At 28.6% G+C, this 18,143-nt stretch overlaps 1 protein-coding gene and 1 long non-coding RNA gene across 2 annotated transcripts; one reads left to right on the top strand and one right to left on the bottom strand.

Annotated features, from left to right (window-relative positions):
• The first annotated feature begins 7,971 nt into the window (after positions 1 to 7,971).
• Positions 7,972 to 8,987, top strand: LOC140955726 (uncharacterized). Its single transcript, XR_012170165.1, has 2 exons — positions 7,972 to 8,380; positions 8,626 to 8,987. It is a non-coding gene; the product is annotated as an uncharacterized lncRNA (long non-coding RNA).
• Positions 8,988 to 9,923: 936 nt separating this feature from the next.
• On the bottom strand, positions 9,924 to 12,455 carry LOC118058129 (uncharacterized). Its single transcript, XM_035070836.2, has 4 exons — positions 11,931 to 12,455; positions 11,388 to 11,562; positions 10,401 to 10,678; positions 9,924 to 10,298 (listed from the first exon to the last, which is right to left on the bottom strand). The coding sequence occupies exons 1-4, from the start codon at positions 12,363 to 12,365 to the stop codon at positions 10,194 to 10,196; spliced, it is 993 nt and encodes a 330-aa protein (XP_034926727.1). The 5' UTR covers positions 12,366 to 12,455; the 3' UTR covers positions 9,924 to 10,193.
• Positions 12,456 to 18,143: the final 5,688 nt, after the last annotated feature.

Genomic DNA, 18,143 nt, shown 5'->3' with positions numbered 1-18,143 from the left:
GTAAATATTGTTTTTGCATTTTAAAAATGTTAAAAAAAATTTGATTTTTTTATTTTATTTTAAATTAATAATTTTTAAATATTTTTATATTATTTTGATATATTTTAAAAAGTAACAATAACTATGCATTCAAATATCTACGATGGCTGATTTATCTGTTGTTATTTTGAGTTTCTTACTCGTCCATAACTATTGTGTATTTATTTGATTAAAAAAAAAAAAAAAAGAACAATAACAAATGGCTAATTTTTTTTTTTTTTAAAAGTGAAGACAATAACCATAAAAAAAAAAAAAAAACCCTTTAATACGAGAGCAGTAAATAATAATATTTAATTTTTAACTAATATTTAATTTTTAACCAATTAAATATAAAAATAAAAATAAAAATCAATGCGAGTCAACCTAGATAACATAGTAGATATATGTAATTTGAGAGTTTAAAGTGCTAGCTAATTTAGGTTAACTTGTCACATTTATATTCTAAATTAGAAAACCGATATAACCCAATATAAAAGAAATAGAAGAAAACTACAAAGAAATTAAAAAAAAAAAAAAATGTTGAATGACAAAATTAAAAAAAAAACAATTAAGCCAAAACAATGATGTCAAACCTTATTAACTTTTTAAATCCATTACTCGGGTTATCAAACTGAGAGTATCATATATGAAAAACTATGAAGCTTAATCCTTAAGAAATGAAATGTTAATGATAAAATTGGATAAAAATAAATAAATCACATAAAAAGATTCAAAATACAAAATAACAATTAAAAAAATGAGGGTTAAAATCAAAATAAAAAATAAATTAGAAGACAACAACAAAATTTTAATTTGAGGGTTAAATTGAAAAGAATAATAACCTTACCAAATTTTTTTTTTTAAAAAAATCTAAAGTATCAAAACCAAATTGTAATAAACAATATACCATAAATTTGGATTGAGTGATGAAATTAAAAACCAATAAAATTTCTATAAAAAAAACAAAAAAAAATCACAAAATAAAAAAATAAAGATTAAAATGAAAAAAAATATATATGATAAAAGAAGTGAAAAAAAATGTTGTCGACCCATGTTAACTTTCTAAAATTGCAATCAAGAAAATAAAATTGGAATAACTTGATATATTATTATTCTAAAACCCAACTTGATGGTTGAACTTGTGATCTAGGTGATTCGAGGCCTAGGCTTGACTGAGTTTTAAAAACAAGGAGAGAATTGATCCAGTATGATCCGATCAACAAGCTGTGTTGACCCACAACCTAATTAGCCTTCAAAAAACCTAGTCAAACCCCACTAACCTTTTTGTTTTTAACTCCTTTTCTTTTCAAAATGATGACATTTCTTCATGTTTATAAAATTAAAAAAAATAGAGAGTGACTTGGGTTTAACCGAGTCGACCCCTTTGATCTGTAACCTGAGACTTACACCGAATTAACCCATGAGTTGGGTTTGAAAACCATATGATAGATAACTTTTAAAACACATGACACATTTCATTAGACCGAAAGCATAATACATGGAAAAACCAAGAAGTCTAGTCCTCCACAAATTAAATGTAAAAACAAATTCAGGAAAAAAAATCAATTGCATGAAATAATCTAAATTTTTTTTAAAAAATTGAAAATAAAAGAGGAATGATGAAAATTAGAGGGCAAGAGCAATCCTTTGATTAGAGGGTTAAATTGAAAACAAACAAAAAAATAACAAAAGAAAAAAAAATCAAAAGTATGAGGATCAAATTAAAAAAAACAAAAACAAAACACAATAAACTTGGATTGAAGGGTGAAATTGAAAACAACTAAAACCTTGACAAAAGAACCAAGAAAAAACATAAATTAAAAGAAGAAGGACCAAATTAAAAAATATTATATTTGAAAACTTAGAACTGAGGATTAAATTGAAAATAAATAAAAAATTTACAAAGAAACCAAGAAAAAAAAACAAAAATCAAAACAATAAGGACTTAATTGAAATGAATAAAATATGACAAATTGAAATTGAAGGACTAAATTAAAAAAAAAACTTACAAAAGGGCAAAAAAAAATATAAAAATCAAAAGAATAAAAATTGAAGTTAAAATTCCAAAAACAAATGGAACAAACATTTATTTTTAAAGAAAAAGAGAGAAAAGAAGTGAAAACAAATGGCTCACCAATGACAAACCGATTCATTCTTGTTTATACATGCTATACCATAAGGAAAACGATGCAACTTATGCTTTTTTTTTTATTTGTTTTGAATTTATTAATTTACATTAAAAGAATAAATTGCCCTCGGTTGTCATAAAATTATCATAAAAACAAGCTTGAAAAGACTGAAATGACCCTACACACATATTTTAATTTTTTCAAGCTAAGAGCAAGCCTGTCCTTTAACTCTTTTCCAAGAATTGAAAAGAAAAGGAAAGCAAAAAAAAAGCAAGTTAAAATAAAACTTATGCTATGCGCCAAAAAAAAGAAGGAATAAGGAACAAATATACCCACAAACAAATGTGTTAAATGACTAATATATTATAAGAAAAAATGAAAGCACCCTCAATATCGAGGCATAATGTTTTTTAAGTAGAGCGAAAGCGTAACCACATTATTAGAGTGAATAGTGATTTGTGAGAGAGCATACAATGAAATCTTCTTGTGTTTTCGTTGGTTTTTTCTTAAAAAAAAATATTATGAGGTGATGATTGGTTGCATTTCAAATAATATGAATTTTTTTATTTGAAAAATAAAAAAATGGTGTTTATGCTTCATAAAATAAATTAAAAACATAATTTGAAAAGAATTTGTTAATACTAATTAATTACTAAAATGAGAAATTGGTTTTCATTATAAAAATAAAAGATTGATTCACATACAAATATTTCACTTTTATTTTTTTTACATGTTTTCATTTATTTTATCTTGGAGGTTAATTATTTTAGTTTAGAAATTAATTATGATTACTAAGAACAAATGACTTTTATATATATATATATATATATATGGATTGTATAAATACAACTTATTTATATAAAATATAAAAAGAAAAAAAATTAAAGAAAAATTACAATAATATCGATGGAGTATTAAGAAATAAAAAAACAATCAAAAAGATTAATTATTTTTTTTTAAAGTTAAACTAAATAATTTTAAAATGAGAGATAAGGTATTAAATAAAATTTAATAAGAATAATGAAAATAAAAAATTAAATAACAGAAAGGTTATGTGATGTTGATTACATTTTTTTTTTTTTAAAGAGTGGATGAAGTGTTATCCATCCTATTATTTTAATGAACAACACATTGTCTATTAGACAAGTTCCAATCACCTACATTGTATTATGAATTGTATTATGAGTACGACACCAAGTTAATTTTTAACACAAGATAAGAAGATATCAGTAATATGAATGTGTTTTCAGGTATCATGAATTTTTTTAATTGAAAAAAAAAGCGATAATATTTACACTTCATAAAATATATCTTTTTCTCACATGTTTGTTACTCTGCTATAAGTTGAAATAGGGTCACTATTGCTAGAAGACTTGCCTTTAGAAAATATTTAAAGTAATAAATCAAGAGAAATATTGTTAACATTAATTTAATATTAAAGCAAAAATCTAATCTTCATATTAAAAAAAATAAAAAATAGATGTATAGATAAATATTTTATTCATACTATCCGTTTTATTTTATCTTAGGGGTTAATTTTAATTGCTAAAAACAAACAATTTTTGTTTTTATAAATATATCTTACAAATACAACTTATTTATTTATATAAAATATAAGAAAACATTTAAAGACAAATTATAATAATAAATTTGAAGCATTATAAAATTAAAAAATATTAAAAAATATTAATTACTATTTAAAAAAATTAAACTAAACAATTTAAAAGATAAAAGAAAATTATTAATTAAAATCTAAAAAACAACTAAGGAAATGTAAAAAGAAAAGAAAAGAAAAAAAAGAGAGATTTAGCTCACTCGCCTAGTTGAATAAACTTTTTGTTAAAAACTCTACTTTTTGTTTAAACCAACGACACATCATTTGTTATGGCAAATGTCATGTCATCTATTGGATAATTTTCCAATTGTCTTTGATGATTGAGAAATTAGAGTTCAAGTTTTAGGATTTAAGAAACTTGTTTTGCAACTTGATTTCACTTAAAAACATCATATGAATCTCAATAAACTCATTTGAACCCCAAAACACACCCTCTAATCACTCTGTATAGTAACAATTAAATGAATCAAAAAAGAATTTACAGTGACTTATATATATATATATATATATATATTTTTTTTTTGCATGATTAAAAGAAAAAAACCACATTTACTGAACTCTTTTAAAAAAGACAAACTCATTGGAACCAAGGTTGATTTTTTTTTTAGCCGAAATATAACTATCAGAGCACTTTGTCTCTCATCTCTCAGCATCCAATGTTTGAAAAATAAAAAAAAAAATTAAAGTTGAGGTCAAAATATAAGTTTCTAAAACAACAAAGACCGAATAATATATAAATTGAAACTTTAGGGATGGAAGTGAAGTTTTTTATGCCAATATGAAAATGGGATACATTTTTTTTTAATTTTATCCTTATTTTTTAAAATTCTTTTTTAACGACAACCTAAAACTCCATTTCACAAAGTTTAATGTAACTTGGAAGGATGGAATTGCAAAACAATAAAAAATTCATTATACATATGAACATTGGAGTCCCCAATGAATTGAGTTTAGTTGAACAATAATTTTTATTGTTCCTTCTCCCTAACTCTTTTAGTTTATTACTAGATGGTTGGTTGTGCTACATTGCTCATCAAAGCAATATTTTATTTAACATAAAAAAATATCTAAGAATTGGGGAACTTTTTGGCATGGTCATGAAACTTAGTATAGTGAGTGAAACTTGAAAGCTCTCAACTCGACTCTTTACCTAGTTTAAATTTCAAATTAAATCATATGAAAGTTGTCTTAATATAACCTCATTGACTTGATAGGTCTAAATAAATAAAAAAAACCAATCTAAAAAAAAAAAAAATAACCAAAAAATAATGCCCAAATGTGCAAGTCTAAAGGTGATATGGAATATCAGTAAAACCATGATTTAGCTTTAAAAAATATCTCAAGTTGACATTTGTTTAACATTAAGATAGAAATATATTAGATTAATTTAAGTCAACTTATTGAACCTATAACTCAAGTCATGGACTCAATTAGGCTTAATATATATATATATATATATATATATATATATATATATTATATATATATATATATATATATATATATGTAAACCATGTTAATGTAACTTGGAAGGATAGAATTGCAAAACAAAAAAAAAATCATTATACATATGAACATTGTAGTCTTCAGTGAGTTGAGTTTAGTTGAACAATAATTATTATTGTTCTTTCTCCTCAACTCTTTTAGTTTATTAGTAGATGATTGGTTGTGCTACATTGCTCGTCAAAGCAAGATTTTTTTTAACATAAAAAAAAAATACCTAAATAGCGGGGACCTTTTTAGTATGGTCATTAAACATCTTTTAATAGGTGAAACTTGAAAAATCTCAACTCGACTCGTTACCTAGTTTAGGTTTCAAATTAAATTATATGAGAATTGTCTTAGTGTAACTTCATCAACTTGACGAGTCCAAATGAAAAAAAAAAAAAACAAATAACCAAAAAATAATGTCTAGGTGTTAAAGTCTAAAGGTAATATGGACGATTTAGACTTAAAAAATATATGTTGATATTTTTTTAACATTAAGATAAATATATATTAGATTAATTTGAGTTAACCTGTTGAAACTGTAAGGTCCTAGACTCAATTAAGTTTAATAATATATATATTTTTAATTTAATTACATGATAACAAAATATAAAGACTATAAACCCTGAGATATTTGTGTAAACCCCATGATATTTGTGTAAATTAGGGATGTAAATGTGTATGGTTATATGAATTTCGTGATTGGTCACTAATTTGGTAGTGAGAACATAAATTCAAGAGTTTAAGTATGATTAAACTCCAATCGAAAGCATGGAAATGGGATAATGATGCGCTATAACATAAAATGAGCTAATATGAATAATTGAGAAATTGGGAAACAAAGTGGCATGAACATGAAATTTGGTATAAGAAATGGTTGATGATTAAGATGATTAATTATAACTAATTAAGTTTAAATAAATTGGGTGTTGATTTAAATACCCTTATAGATACAAGGAAGACATCCGGAAAGAGACCCGTTTTCATGGGAGCATATGTGTGTGTGTGTGTGTGTGTGTTGCATACGGAGTAGGATAAATGATATTAGTTGGAATTACATTTTTAGGACAAAAATGAAATAAATTGGAAACGATGTCAGGCGCTAGGCCAGGTCCTTTTCTATTTTTTTTTCCTTTTGAATTTTAATATATTTTTTAATTATTATGTATATGATATAAAAAATAATAATACTAATAACAATGAAAAATCAATTCATTTTTTTTTTTTGTATTCTTAAAATTCTTAAATTGATTTTGAACATGTTATGATATTCTTTTAAAACTTTTAGTGATCATACATAAAATATGGACATAATATAAGTATATTTTATGCATGAATGAAAGTTAAAAAATTCATAAATGTAATAAAATCATGTTCATAATATTTTTAAAAATTTTAAGAATTAAATTTAAAAATTTGAATGAATTTTTCATTATTAGTGGTATTGTTATTTTCATATCATATAAATAATAATTAAAAAAATTATTAAAATTCAAAAGAAATGGATATAGAAGGACTAGAGATATAAAAGGACTAGGCCTAGCGCCTGACCCACCACTAGGCCATGCCTATTGCCTAGCCTTGCTTTATTTTTTAATTTATTATATTTACAATAATCTTAAACCTAATTTCATTTGATTAGGCTATAGAATGATTTAATTAAAAAAAAATTCTTAAAAATGAGTAAATGGTGGTTTAGTGTTTATGAACAGTAAAGCACCATAAAAAACCTCTAGATGTATTTTGTAATAAATAGTTTCTATGTCTGCGTTACATAGAAGGGACCAAAAAGTTTTTAAACGTGAAAAAAAATTTTAGGTCTTAAAAATTCTTTGATATTATTATTAAATTTAAAAATACAATCATTTTAAATTTTTCTCTTCATAATAATTTTTCTTATTAACGTATCAAACACAGTTTTTAATTGGAATATTTTTTTTTTGCTTTCCAAAATACATTTTGTAATTTTTATAGTAAGTTAACAAAAAAAAATATCAAAATAATATGTCCATATTTTATGTGTGATTGAAAGCTAAAAAAAATCATAAATATAATAAAATCATATTCAAAATCTATTTATAAATTTTAAAAATAAAAATGATTTGAATTGAATTTTCATAAATAATTTACCATCATCATCATTATTATTTTCATGTCATATACATAATAATTAGAAAATAAAATTAAAATTCTAATAAAAAATTTATAATAGTATTTCAAAATTATAAAGTAAATGAATTGATAAATTTATTTAGAGTAAGAAAACAAAGAAAAAAAAAATAAACAAAATTTGAAAATATTATGTACACTCTTAATAAAAAAAAAAAATCATTATCAAGTGGTTTAAACAAATAACAGTGAATTACCATAAAAAAAAAACCTCAGATAATTATAATTATAGAATTATAGAGCTCATGCTTGCTTTTTTACATGGATGGACACCTGATAAGTGCTAGATGTCCAATTTCTGAACGGAAACTTCCTAGCATCATGAATTTTCCTGCAGACGCTTCTATGTTCTCTCAATATGTCCAAATGTTGTCGGACATTGGGTAAACGTGGCAGGGAGAGAACCACAGCCATGAAAAACATGATGCCAACGATTAGGTGGCATGACAACATTTTAACAAGAGAAAGATTGACAGGACCTCTAATGGTTTTTGCTTTATTAAGATAATAATGATACATAAAAAAAGTCTGCTAGTCACGCACGCTTGTCATGATTCATTTTCTATCTCTGGAAAGGAAATATAGATGTAGACGCAGAACAAAATATAGCTTTGTAATCAACACAGTTATGGAGTGATCTGTTTATATATTCGGAAACACTTGTATACAAGAAATATTCATGGCTTCCAAGTCATATCATAATAGGTTAGGTCTCTCATGCCTCAACTTGAACTGCAGATCATAGGCCTATATAAACCTTGTAAATCAGAGAACCTCATCTACTAAGCAGCTAATCTTCTGCGGATCATTATTGCATCAATGGAGGTCTTGGGAATAACTTGGATATTAGTCTTCATAATGATTCCGAGTGCAGACTTTGTCCAAGCAAGCTCTCGCATCTCGCTTCTCCTCAGCTCCGTCGACCTTGGGCCGCCAACACCACAGTTTGTAACTGTAGCAGGTAATTAATGTCTTAGTTTAAGGTCCTTCTTTCTACTCTCCCTGAAACACTCCGACTCGAGTCCAACAAGTAAGAGCTGAAATGTGAATCGTGTAAAAATGGAAAGATGTTTGCTTTAATTGACAGAAATAAGACGTAGATCTTGGATGTTCTTCTTAAGGAACTAACAGGATGTAAACGTTTAGAGATATTGAGTTTCTGAAGTTCGAAACAGGCTGCTAATAATGGACTTGATTCTTCTGCAGGATGTAACAATGACTGTGATACTGCTTGTTGCAATTGTGACATCAAGAAACAGCCGCCTGTGTGTGTGCAATGCTGCCAAGAAGACCCTTAATGAGATTCTTGCCTGCTCGAAGATATGTGTTGCTGTTGCCCCAGGAATTGAAGCAGACAACCAAACCCTGTCAGGATTTTTTTTGTTTAAACAGTTGTAAAAATGCAATTCTTATGCTTCCAAGGAGATTAGCCATAGTAGAGCGTGCAAATGAGAAATCTTACCTCTACTATCCTCAAGCTGTCATGGTGTGCCTTCATTTACCATGACTGGAGGGAAAGATCTTTCACCAATATGGATTTTATGCTCATTCGACTTACTGTTTTTTTTAATTATTCACTCGATGTTGAACTCAGTTAGAACCTTGCAATCCAATATTAGAAGCTAGCACTGATGATGCTGAGAAATCTGTTTGTGAAGCTTGTAATTTGTTAATTAGTTCTAGTTTTATTTAACTTTAATATTTTGTTAATATGGAAGAGGATCTTACAGCCTAATTAACAGCATAAAAAGAAAAGATTAATAGACAAAAGTGGAATTGATTGCCACAAGAAAGGAAAGAAGGAAAAGGAAAGACCCTACCATCCATGAACAACTTGAATAGATGTCACCAGTCCTAATCTTAATGATATTTAAATCATTTTTTCCTTTTATTTTTAGCATAATTTCAAATTTTATATTGGGTTTCTTTTTCTATTTAGTACTCTGATTCTTTTAGCTTGTAAAGTTAAGTTTGCGGCCTATTCAGGGAGTAATAAAACCAGACCATATGAAAATTATAATTTCAAATCTGTCTTTTCTGTTTTTGTTCTCCGAGTACGTCTGCAGCCTTCCATGTGCTACCCCTATTTCTACCAGATTTTATTTATATTTACTTAGGAAAAGATACCGGCGTGGTGGTTCCTTTAGCATCAACTTACAGTAAGTTAACTTCCCAGTTTTCACAGAGTGTTTGTACTTTGTATCTCTACTATTAACGGTGGAACTTGTCTTGTTCAAATATTTCAACCATCAAAAAACCACACATCAAACAGGGAAGCAGCTGGATAGAGCACAGAGAATCACATGAATACGTTGAATGCCTGGAACAGATACAAAGGGAATTGCCCGCGATTACATTTAAAAGCACTTGAACTCTAAAGTCAACTTTCTGGTTCTCACAACAGAACCAAAACCATGACTCCGTGAGGCCTTTCACAGATCTGCTGCTAATATTGTCAACTATGGAAAGCATATGATAAATTGCATAAGTCAATGGCTACTGAAGAAGGCAGAATAGTAGTGATTGTATAAGCAAAACTTCATTCTTGTTGACCATGATAAATAGTAGTATTATACTATTAGCATCATCAGTTCTCTTGATTGCATAAGCAAACGACACAATTATTGCATCAACTACATCTCAGCAAAATCACAACAAAAGTTCTTACAAAACCTTGAGAGTTAAATGTAGATCTTTGAGATCTACAGCTAAAGATAATAGTAGCAGCACTGAAACTAACAATTGAGTTTAAAAATATCAACAGTGTACAGAGGTCATTTCCTGGAAAGGCCCAGGAAAACAGCAGCAGAGGAGATTTGTACCCTTAGATCAGCAATATCAATGTCATGGCCACCTTCAACCAAACCCCATGTGTCAACCTGCAAAGCAAAAAACAGGGAGTAATCCATAAAGTTTCTCAAGTGTTTTTCTCTGTGTGAGAAAAGAGGGGAAGATGAAGAGGAGAGATAAAGAACGAGAACCTGAAAATCTTCTTCAAGTCTGATAAGCTCAATAGCTTCCTCAATATCCAATTTCCCCTTAACAATTCCAACAGCAATTATTAAAGAGTGTGCTGCAGATGCAATTGCATCAATAACCGCCAATTGACAATCATCGGTTAGTTTTAGAAGGTTTTCTATTGCTTTCACTAGACCTTCCTCCTGCTTGCCACCAAAAAGACACGAGTACACAACAGGCTTAAAACCAAATTCTGATTTTATCCAACCAATTAAGGGATCAAATTTCTCCACCTGCCGTTCTGACAAAGAAAAAAAATAACAGAAAAGCAAGTTGTTACAGATATTTAGTGTTATTTAGATTAAACAAATATCCATGCATAAGATTACTACTGTTTTACAATAAGTCAAGAATGCATTAGGTGGAGCAGAAATAGGAAGACGATTGCACCAATTCAACTATAAAAGTACTTTCTGGATCACGGATAGTTGCGCTTTATGCCAAAAATAAAAGCTCCATGATTCATAAGCATTTCACTGAACTCATTAAAATTAATTTTAGGATGTATTTTCTTGAGAAACTTCAGCAAAAATATCTTCCTAGACAGTACTGGAAACAGCAAAAGAACAATAGAATTTTCATTTTGATGTTTTGAAACAAACTAAGATATATACATCCATGCTATTGATGTTGAACAAATGGAGCAGGTTATTAAACATTCGCAGAAAGTACTAAATAGAAGCACAGACAACAACTCTATCCATAAAGAATTACAGCAATTATGAAACCGTTAAGTTGCTCTGTGATGGTGGAATATCTACTTACATTCAATTGAAAAAGAAAACATATGACAAGAGATGGTGCTCTAAAAAAAAACAAAAAACTTACATTTCATGAAAGAACATGTCACCTACAGGAAATTGAAGAGAGCAATTCCAAGAAAAAGCACAAACAATCAAATGATGAATCAAAACTGAATATAGCATCAGACTTGTGGATGAATAACATACCATAGACACCACTAGTGAGAACATTATCCTCAGGAGCACGACAGAATACTAAATCCTGACTAAATTTCTTCATCAAGTGTTCAATAATCTTCGGCCGGGTGAGTGGGACTCTGTCCAATGCAGTGCATGCAAGTTTCATGAGAGGCATTGTAAAAGGCCTGATCCCATCTGTTTGCTACAACAAGTAACATTTCATTACTTCATCCAATCATTCACACATCACAAAATCAAAGAGGGAAAAGAAATGCAACTTTTGAATCGTTTCCATTTGACTTTTGCTGCCAAACGACACAGCAGAATCCCGAATAAAAGGAGCATATTTCATATCCAAAAACAATTCAAAAAGATTGAATAAACCCCAAAAATCAAGGGCTGGAAATTGAATCTTGTTAAAAACCCAATTGAAAATGAATATCAGGACTCCAAATCGAATCAATAAAAAGAAGCCCTTTTGAACTACTATAATCCACAAGTCAAGAAATAAAAAAGAAACCCAATTCAGCTCTTACAAATCCAACAACACTCAATTGAAATAAAGCAAACCTGATAATCCCATTCAGCAGCAATAGCCTTAGCAAGAGCTAGAGTGGGCAACTTGAGAGGCCTTTTAGAAGGAGTTTTAAGAGTTCTATAATCAAGCATCACATTCCATCCATTCCCGTCATCGGCTTCTCTTGTTGTCACTTGCTTATAAAACCTCTTGCCCACAATTGACCCTGTCATTGATGACATCGGCATTGTCACCGAAGATGAATCCTTCTCGCCTTTCACATTACAATTTGGAAGTCCCTTCTTCATGTATATATTGCTGTCATTACAACTGCTACTGCTATTGCTGTCGGAGTCAGCGAAAGTGAAAGAGGAAGACGGGTTTTCGGATTGGACGGTGGCGATTGAGGCGAATTGGCGGGTAAGTGGTCCCAAGAGTTGAGGGTTTTTGATTGAGTTTAGGGTTTTGGCTATTAGTGAAGTTGCCATTTGATTCTTCAGCTGGAAATGGAACTGTGATTTCTGGTTAGGGTTTAGGGCATCGACTTTGGAGAAGCAGGGAGATTGAAAAATTGGACCGTTTTGTTTTAGATGACGCCTTTTTTATTTGGTCCCTATATTTGTAAACAACCGACAATCTCACCCTCGTTTTTAAGTTTTGGTCAATTTTGATCTTAATTGATAAGGATGGAAGGAATCGATCCAATTAGCTTGAAATTGGCTCAGCGTATAAGAACATATTTTTTAGATTCGTTGGAAAAAACACAAGCCATACAAAAAGGTTACATGTAAGAATAAAAACTCACTTGTGTTATCATTATAAATACTCTCGCTTTATTCTTCACCTGCTTTCTTCCCATTGACATGTCATCAAAGCAAGCAGGAAATTGGATTGCTTTTTCCAACTTCCAAGTCCCTTCTTTCGGTGCAGAAACTCTTCTAATGCTCCGTTTGTTTGCAGGAAAGTAAATTCCTTTGGAAAGTGAATTTCGAGAAAAGTGAATTCCTGGAAAGTGAATTCCAGAGAAAGTAAATTCCTGGAAAATGAATTCCGGAAAAGTATTTTCCGATGTTTGGTAGTGTTATGGAAATTGAACTGGAAAACACTTTCCAGTGTTTGGTTATGTCATGGAAAATGAGCTGGAAAATAACTTATTAATATTTTATTTTTCTCAAGTTTATTAAAATAATGAGAAACAAATCTTACAAATTAAAAAGTTGAATGAGAATGAAATTGAAAAAAAAAAATATAATTTCATAAATTATCTCAAATAAAACAAATAATAATCAAAATATAGGGATCAAATCTAAAAATGAAAAAAAAATGAAAAATGAAGAAATTAAAATAATAATAATCAACATTTCATAAATTATTTCAAATAAAATAAGTAACAATCAAAAGAATGAGGATCAAATTTGATAATTAAAAAATTTCAATAAAAAAATGATAAGAAAAAAAGCAAATAGCAATTATAAAAATAAGGACCAAAGTTAATATAAAAAAAATTTTAAGAGATGAAATTGAAAAATAAATATTCAAAACAAAATATAATATAACAATCAAAAGTTTGAGGATCAAATTTGATATAATCAGCAAATAATGACATTTCTAAATTTTTCACAACTTCCGGAAAGTGTTTTCCCCTCAAATTTTTCAGGAAAATACTTTCCTGAAAACCAAGCCAAATTTTCCTTTTACTGGAAAATGTTTTCCATTTACCAACTTTCCTACTGGCAAACAAACACAAGAAAGTTTGGAAAGTGCTTTCCCAGAAACCACTTTCCGGAAAACAAACACAGTTAAAAGGAAAACACTTTCCTTAAAACCAAGTCAATTTTTTTTTGGACTAAAATTGACTGGAAAGTGTTTTCCGTTGACCGGAAAGTGTTTTCCGCTGACCAATTTTCCTAATGACAAACAAACACAGGAAAGTTTGGAAAATGGTTTCCCGGAAACTACTTTCCGGGAAACAAACAAGGCCTAAGTCAATTTTTTTTTTGTTTAGTATTTTTTGGTATTTTGATAGTTTTTTATAATTGTGGTTTGAATAAAAATTATTTTATAAAAAGTATTTTTGATTGAGGTTGATTTGATATTTATGTATATTTGGTTAAAACTGTGGTTAAAATTGAGATTGAACAAAAAATAGTTTAATGTGTTTAATTAATAATACTTTTGAAATTAAAGTTATAAAATAATTAATATATATATTAATATTGATGGTTTTTAATTTAAATATTATAGATTTAACTATTGCTATTACATCATGAAATAAATAATACTTTATATAAAATATTTTTTATTTTTCCATTAAACTGCTACAATTTCATCACGTATGAAATACATCCGACGAGGACTACAATTTTCTTGGTTTTTCAAGCGCGCAACGACATTAGGTAAAATATAATCAAGAATAAAATTGAGATTGCCATCAAATTCTGCAAATGCTACGTCATCGAGCGATCTCCTGTTTAATTTATGTAGCGTCATTGAATAATCTTAAACACTAGTTTTTCAAATAAAACACAATTAAAAAATAAAAAAAATATTTTTTTATTTTACTAGATTGGACCCGGTTCACTATATTTTGAGTTTTGGACCAAACTCAGTCTGACCAAAACAGTGAAGCATGCCTCTACTATTCACATGAATAATGGAGGCATACTCTACTATTCAATGAATTTCATCCGCGCAAGAAGCAATATGGAGTTGCTTTCCTTAACTTTTTTTTTTTTTTCTTAACCAAATATGTTATATATATTTTAAGTAAAACACAGACACAACCACTTTAATATAAGATATTTCCCGATCTTTAATGTAAGATATTTCCCGATCTCATAGCTCATTAACTATTAACCCAAAAAAACCTTAAACGCCCCGCATTGTGCACAATGCACTATAGATCTCCTAATGTGACACCGTGGACAAGCTACGTGCTTTTTTCTTCTTCTTTCTTTTTTGTTACATGACTTGTATTTTGAAAAATAAAGTAATGGGTATATAGGCACAGTCTGTTTTTTTCTTGTATATATTATTTTAAGAATAAATAAGGGTCATTTTGAAATTTGTTACCATGAAGATTTAAATTAAAATCTACAAAACACATTAATAAATATTATGATTAGAAAATCAGGGGTGGCGTGTGGAGAGGGTTATACCTAAAAATCTATTTTTCACATATTTTTATTTAAAAACATCAAAAACTTTTATAAATCAATTGTCAACCTTAAAATACCCAAAAATTACTTAAAAAATAAAAATTAACAAAATCAAAAAAAATCAAAATCAATGGAATCAAGAAAATCAAAATAAACTCCAATCTAATTTCCCGATCAAGTGTTATTAGAGGTGAGTAAAAAAACCAAAAAACAAAAAAAAACCAGAAAAAAACCGAAAAAAACCGAACTAAAATTAAAAAAAACTAATGAAACCGATTATGATATTTAAAAAAACTGTCTGGTTCAGTTCAGTTTTGATTTCACAAGCCTAAAACCGAAAAACTGAACCAAAACAAAATTAATAAAAAATCAAGTCAAACCGAAACTAAACCTATTAGAAATTATAAAAAAAAAACCCTAAAAATCAATATAGTTTTTTGTTTTTAATATAAAATAACTGAACTAAACCGAAATTGAACCGAACCAAACCGAAACCAATTGATTGGGTTTTCAGATTTGTTCTAGAATAATTAAACCGAACCAAAACCGGTCGGTTTGAATCAATTTTGGTTTGGTTTTGTTTTGTTTTTTTTTTATAAATAATTTGGTTTGATTATTTTTTTAGATAAAAATCAAACTGAACTGAAAATGATCATTCATAATATTTAAAGTAAAAAATCACATTCATTGAACTTCTCTCGTTGAATAGATTCCATTAACACAAATATTTTTTTTTTTTTGTGAATGGATTGTGGTCAAATAACAACTTTCTCTCTCCCTGCATCTTTGTTTTATGATTTTTTTTTTCTTAGCTCTCAAACTCAATGAGTGAAAAATAAATAAAATAAGCTTTTGGACTAGAATAAAATTTCTAAAAACTTTGTGATTGAGTATTTCTTTCATGTTTTATATTGTGGTCCTCTTACTCTTAATTTTGTTATTCTCTTGTAATTTAAAATTTTATATCATGAAATTGAATTATAAAAAAAATTAAATAAAAAATAGTTTAAGGATGAAATTTAAAAAAATATAAAGAAGTGCTTTACTGTTTAATTGAAAAGTAAAATATTATATAAAAAAACAAACCTAAAATATTGTATAATAATGCTCTCTCTGGCCGGCCACTCGGAACCCCTCCTCCGCCAAGGAGAGAGTGGAATATTTTGTATTCAGTACATTTAAGAACGTGGGGATCGAAGCATGCTTTAATTTGGGCGTTGTGTTTCGTATTGGGGCCAACGGTTTAGATTAGATTCAAAATGATCAAAGGGATGAAAATCATTTCCTTTAATTTAATTTAATAACAAAGTCATCTATATAATTAGCTTGGTCAACACGATCATCTATATAATTACTCACCGACCTAAACACCTTGCTGCCTAGTTTTCTTTCTGATACAAAACATTCCTTGCTCCCCAAGTTCCTATCACCAACTCAACTTCCTATAAATTGAGACAGACAACACCTTGCCTTTCATCATCAAGACAGTTTTTTACTTCTTTTTCTTCCAAATTCAAGCCCGCAATCTGAAGCAGGCAGGATGAAGCGAGAGGGACGCCCACATGGAATGGTTAAGACCCACACGATCTTGCCGTCTCCATGGAACTCCAAGCCTTCAGACAAAAAATTCAACAAGTTCGATGCACCTCCAACAGCCGGATTGTTCACCAAGGTCCCATCAAAGCCCACAAACCACTCCAAATTCACAGGAAAATGCTGTAAGCCACGGTGCACAGGGTGTCGCATGCACCCGTCTTGCAAATCCAAGGACAAGACCAAGGGATCCCATAAGGTAAAGTCACAGGATAGGGTCATGACTTGCGGTGCCGCATTTGAATTTTCTGGGTTTTCTGCGACGGCGGTGCTAGACCATTTGGCTACTGACGATGAAGTATTCTGGTAATAATTTGATCCTGGCTATTTGGGCGGGCGCTTTCACATTGGAGGGGACGTCGTGAGGGGAGATATTGATTCACACTTGAAGATTTCAAGAAATTATAGACTTGGACTATGACGTTAAAAGCTTCGGTGCTGGTTATGATAATATCAATATATAATATAATGAAGAAGAAGATGGCCGTGTTTATATACGAGTTTTTGTGACGATGGATTCTTGTTGGACCAACATCATGTTGAATCAAGGTTGTAATACATGATATGATCATGTATTAAATGCTATCCTTTTATCACTAAACTATCCTTTCAATTTACAAAAAATCTTATATGTAAACCTACATGCAATAAATGCTAATTTAAACTTGATGATGTGTGTATGTATGCACCTTATCTTACGCCCATCACATTTAAATTTGAACCCAAATTTCCTCTCATTTTCAAAGAAAATAAAAGATAAATTATCTTATTTTGAAGAAATTGTTCATTTTCCTATGATAGAAAGCTGATTTTTAAGTTGTTGAGCTTATCGTTGTTCTTGAATGTTGAAATATTAAACTACTGAGTTATAAAATTAAGAACACCAGATTGAACACATAACTTTTATCTAAGAATTCTCCAATATGTTTGCATTTTTTGTGAGAATATTTTGTGGATATATTTTATGGCCATATATTTGATAGATAGATACTCTAGTGTTAATGATTTCTTCATATTTTTTTAGTAGTTCGTTAATTTTCTAAGTCCAAATAATCATTGTGATAACTCAATTTTGAATCTCATTTTTGTGTATATTTTTTCAAAAAATTAGATTTTTTTTTAAAAAATATGTATTTTCAGTAAATTTAGTACATTTTAATCATTTTGTTATATTTATTTAATTTTTGTGTGTTAAAAAATAAATCATAAAAATTACAAAAATACAAAAAATGCATAAAAATTAAAAAGATAAAAATAAAAATATAATTAAAGCTGAAATTAATTGGACCAACAATCATTGAGTATTACGGGTAAACAATTGAGTTTGGATTATTATGAGGATTTAATTAAAGAGAAATTGAAGAAAAAGGATTTAAAAAATAATTTATTTAAACTTAATTGAAGAGAAAAGGTCAAAATTAAGAGTTAGATAAGTTACAATTGCATAATTTTTTTTTTTTGATTTACGTGAGTGTCCAGGCCAGCTTGCGTGCATCACGACTAATCTCATGGCTC

This window comes from Populus alba, chromosome 1, assembly GCF_005239225.2.
Source record: "Populus alba chromosome 1, ASM523922v2, whole genome shotgun sequence".
NCBI classification, from domain to species: domain Eukaryota; kingdom Viridiplantae; phylum Streptophyta; class Magnoliopsida; order Malpighiales; family Salicaceae; genus Populus; species Populus alba.
The sequence above is the reverse complement of the archived record's forward strand: the minus strand, read 5'-3'. Positions and strand labels throughout refer to the sequence as shown.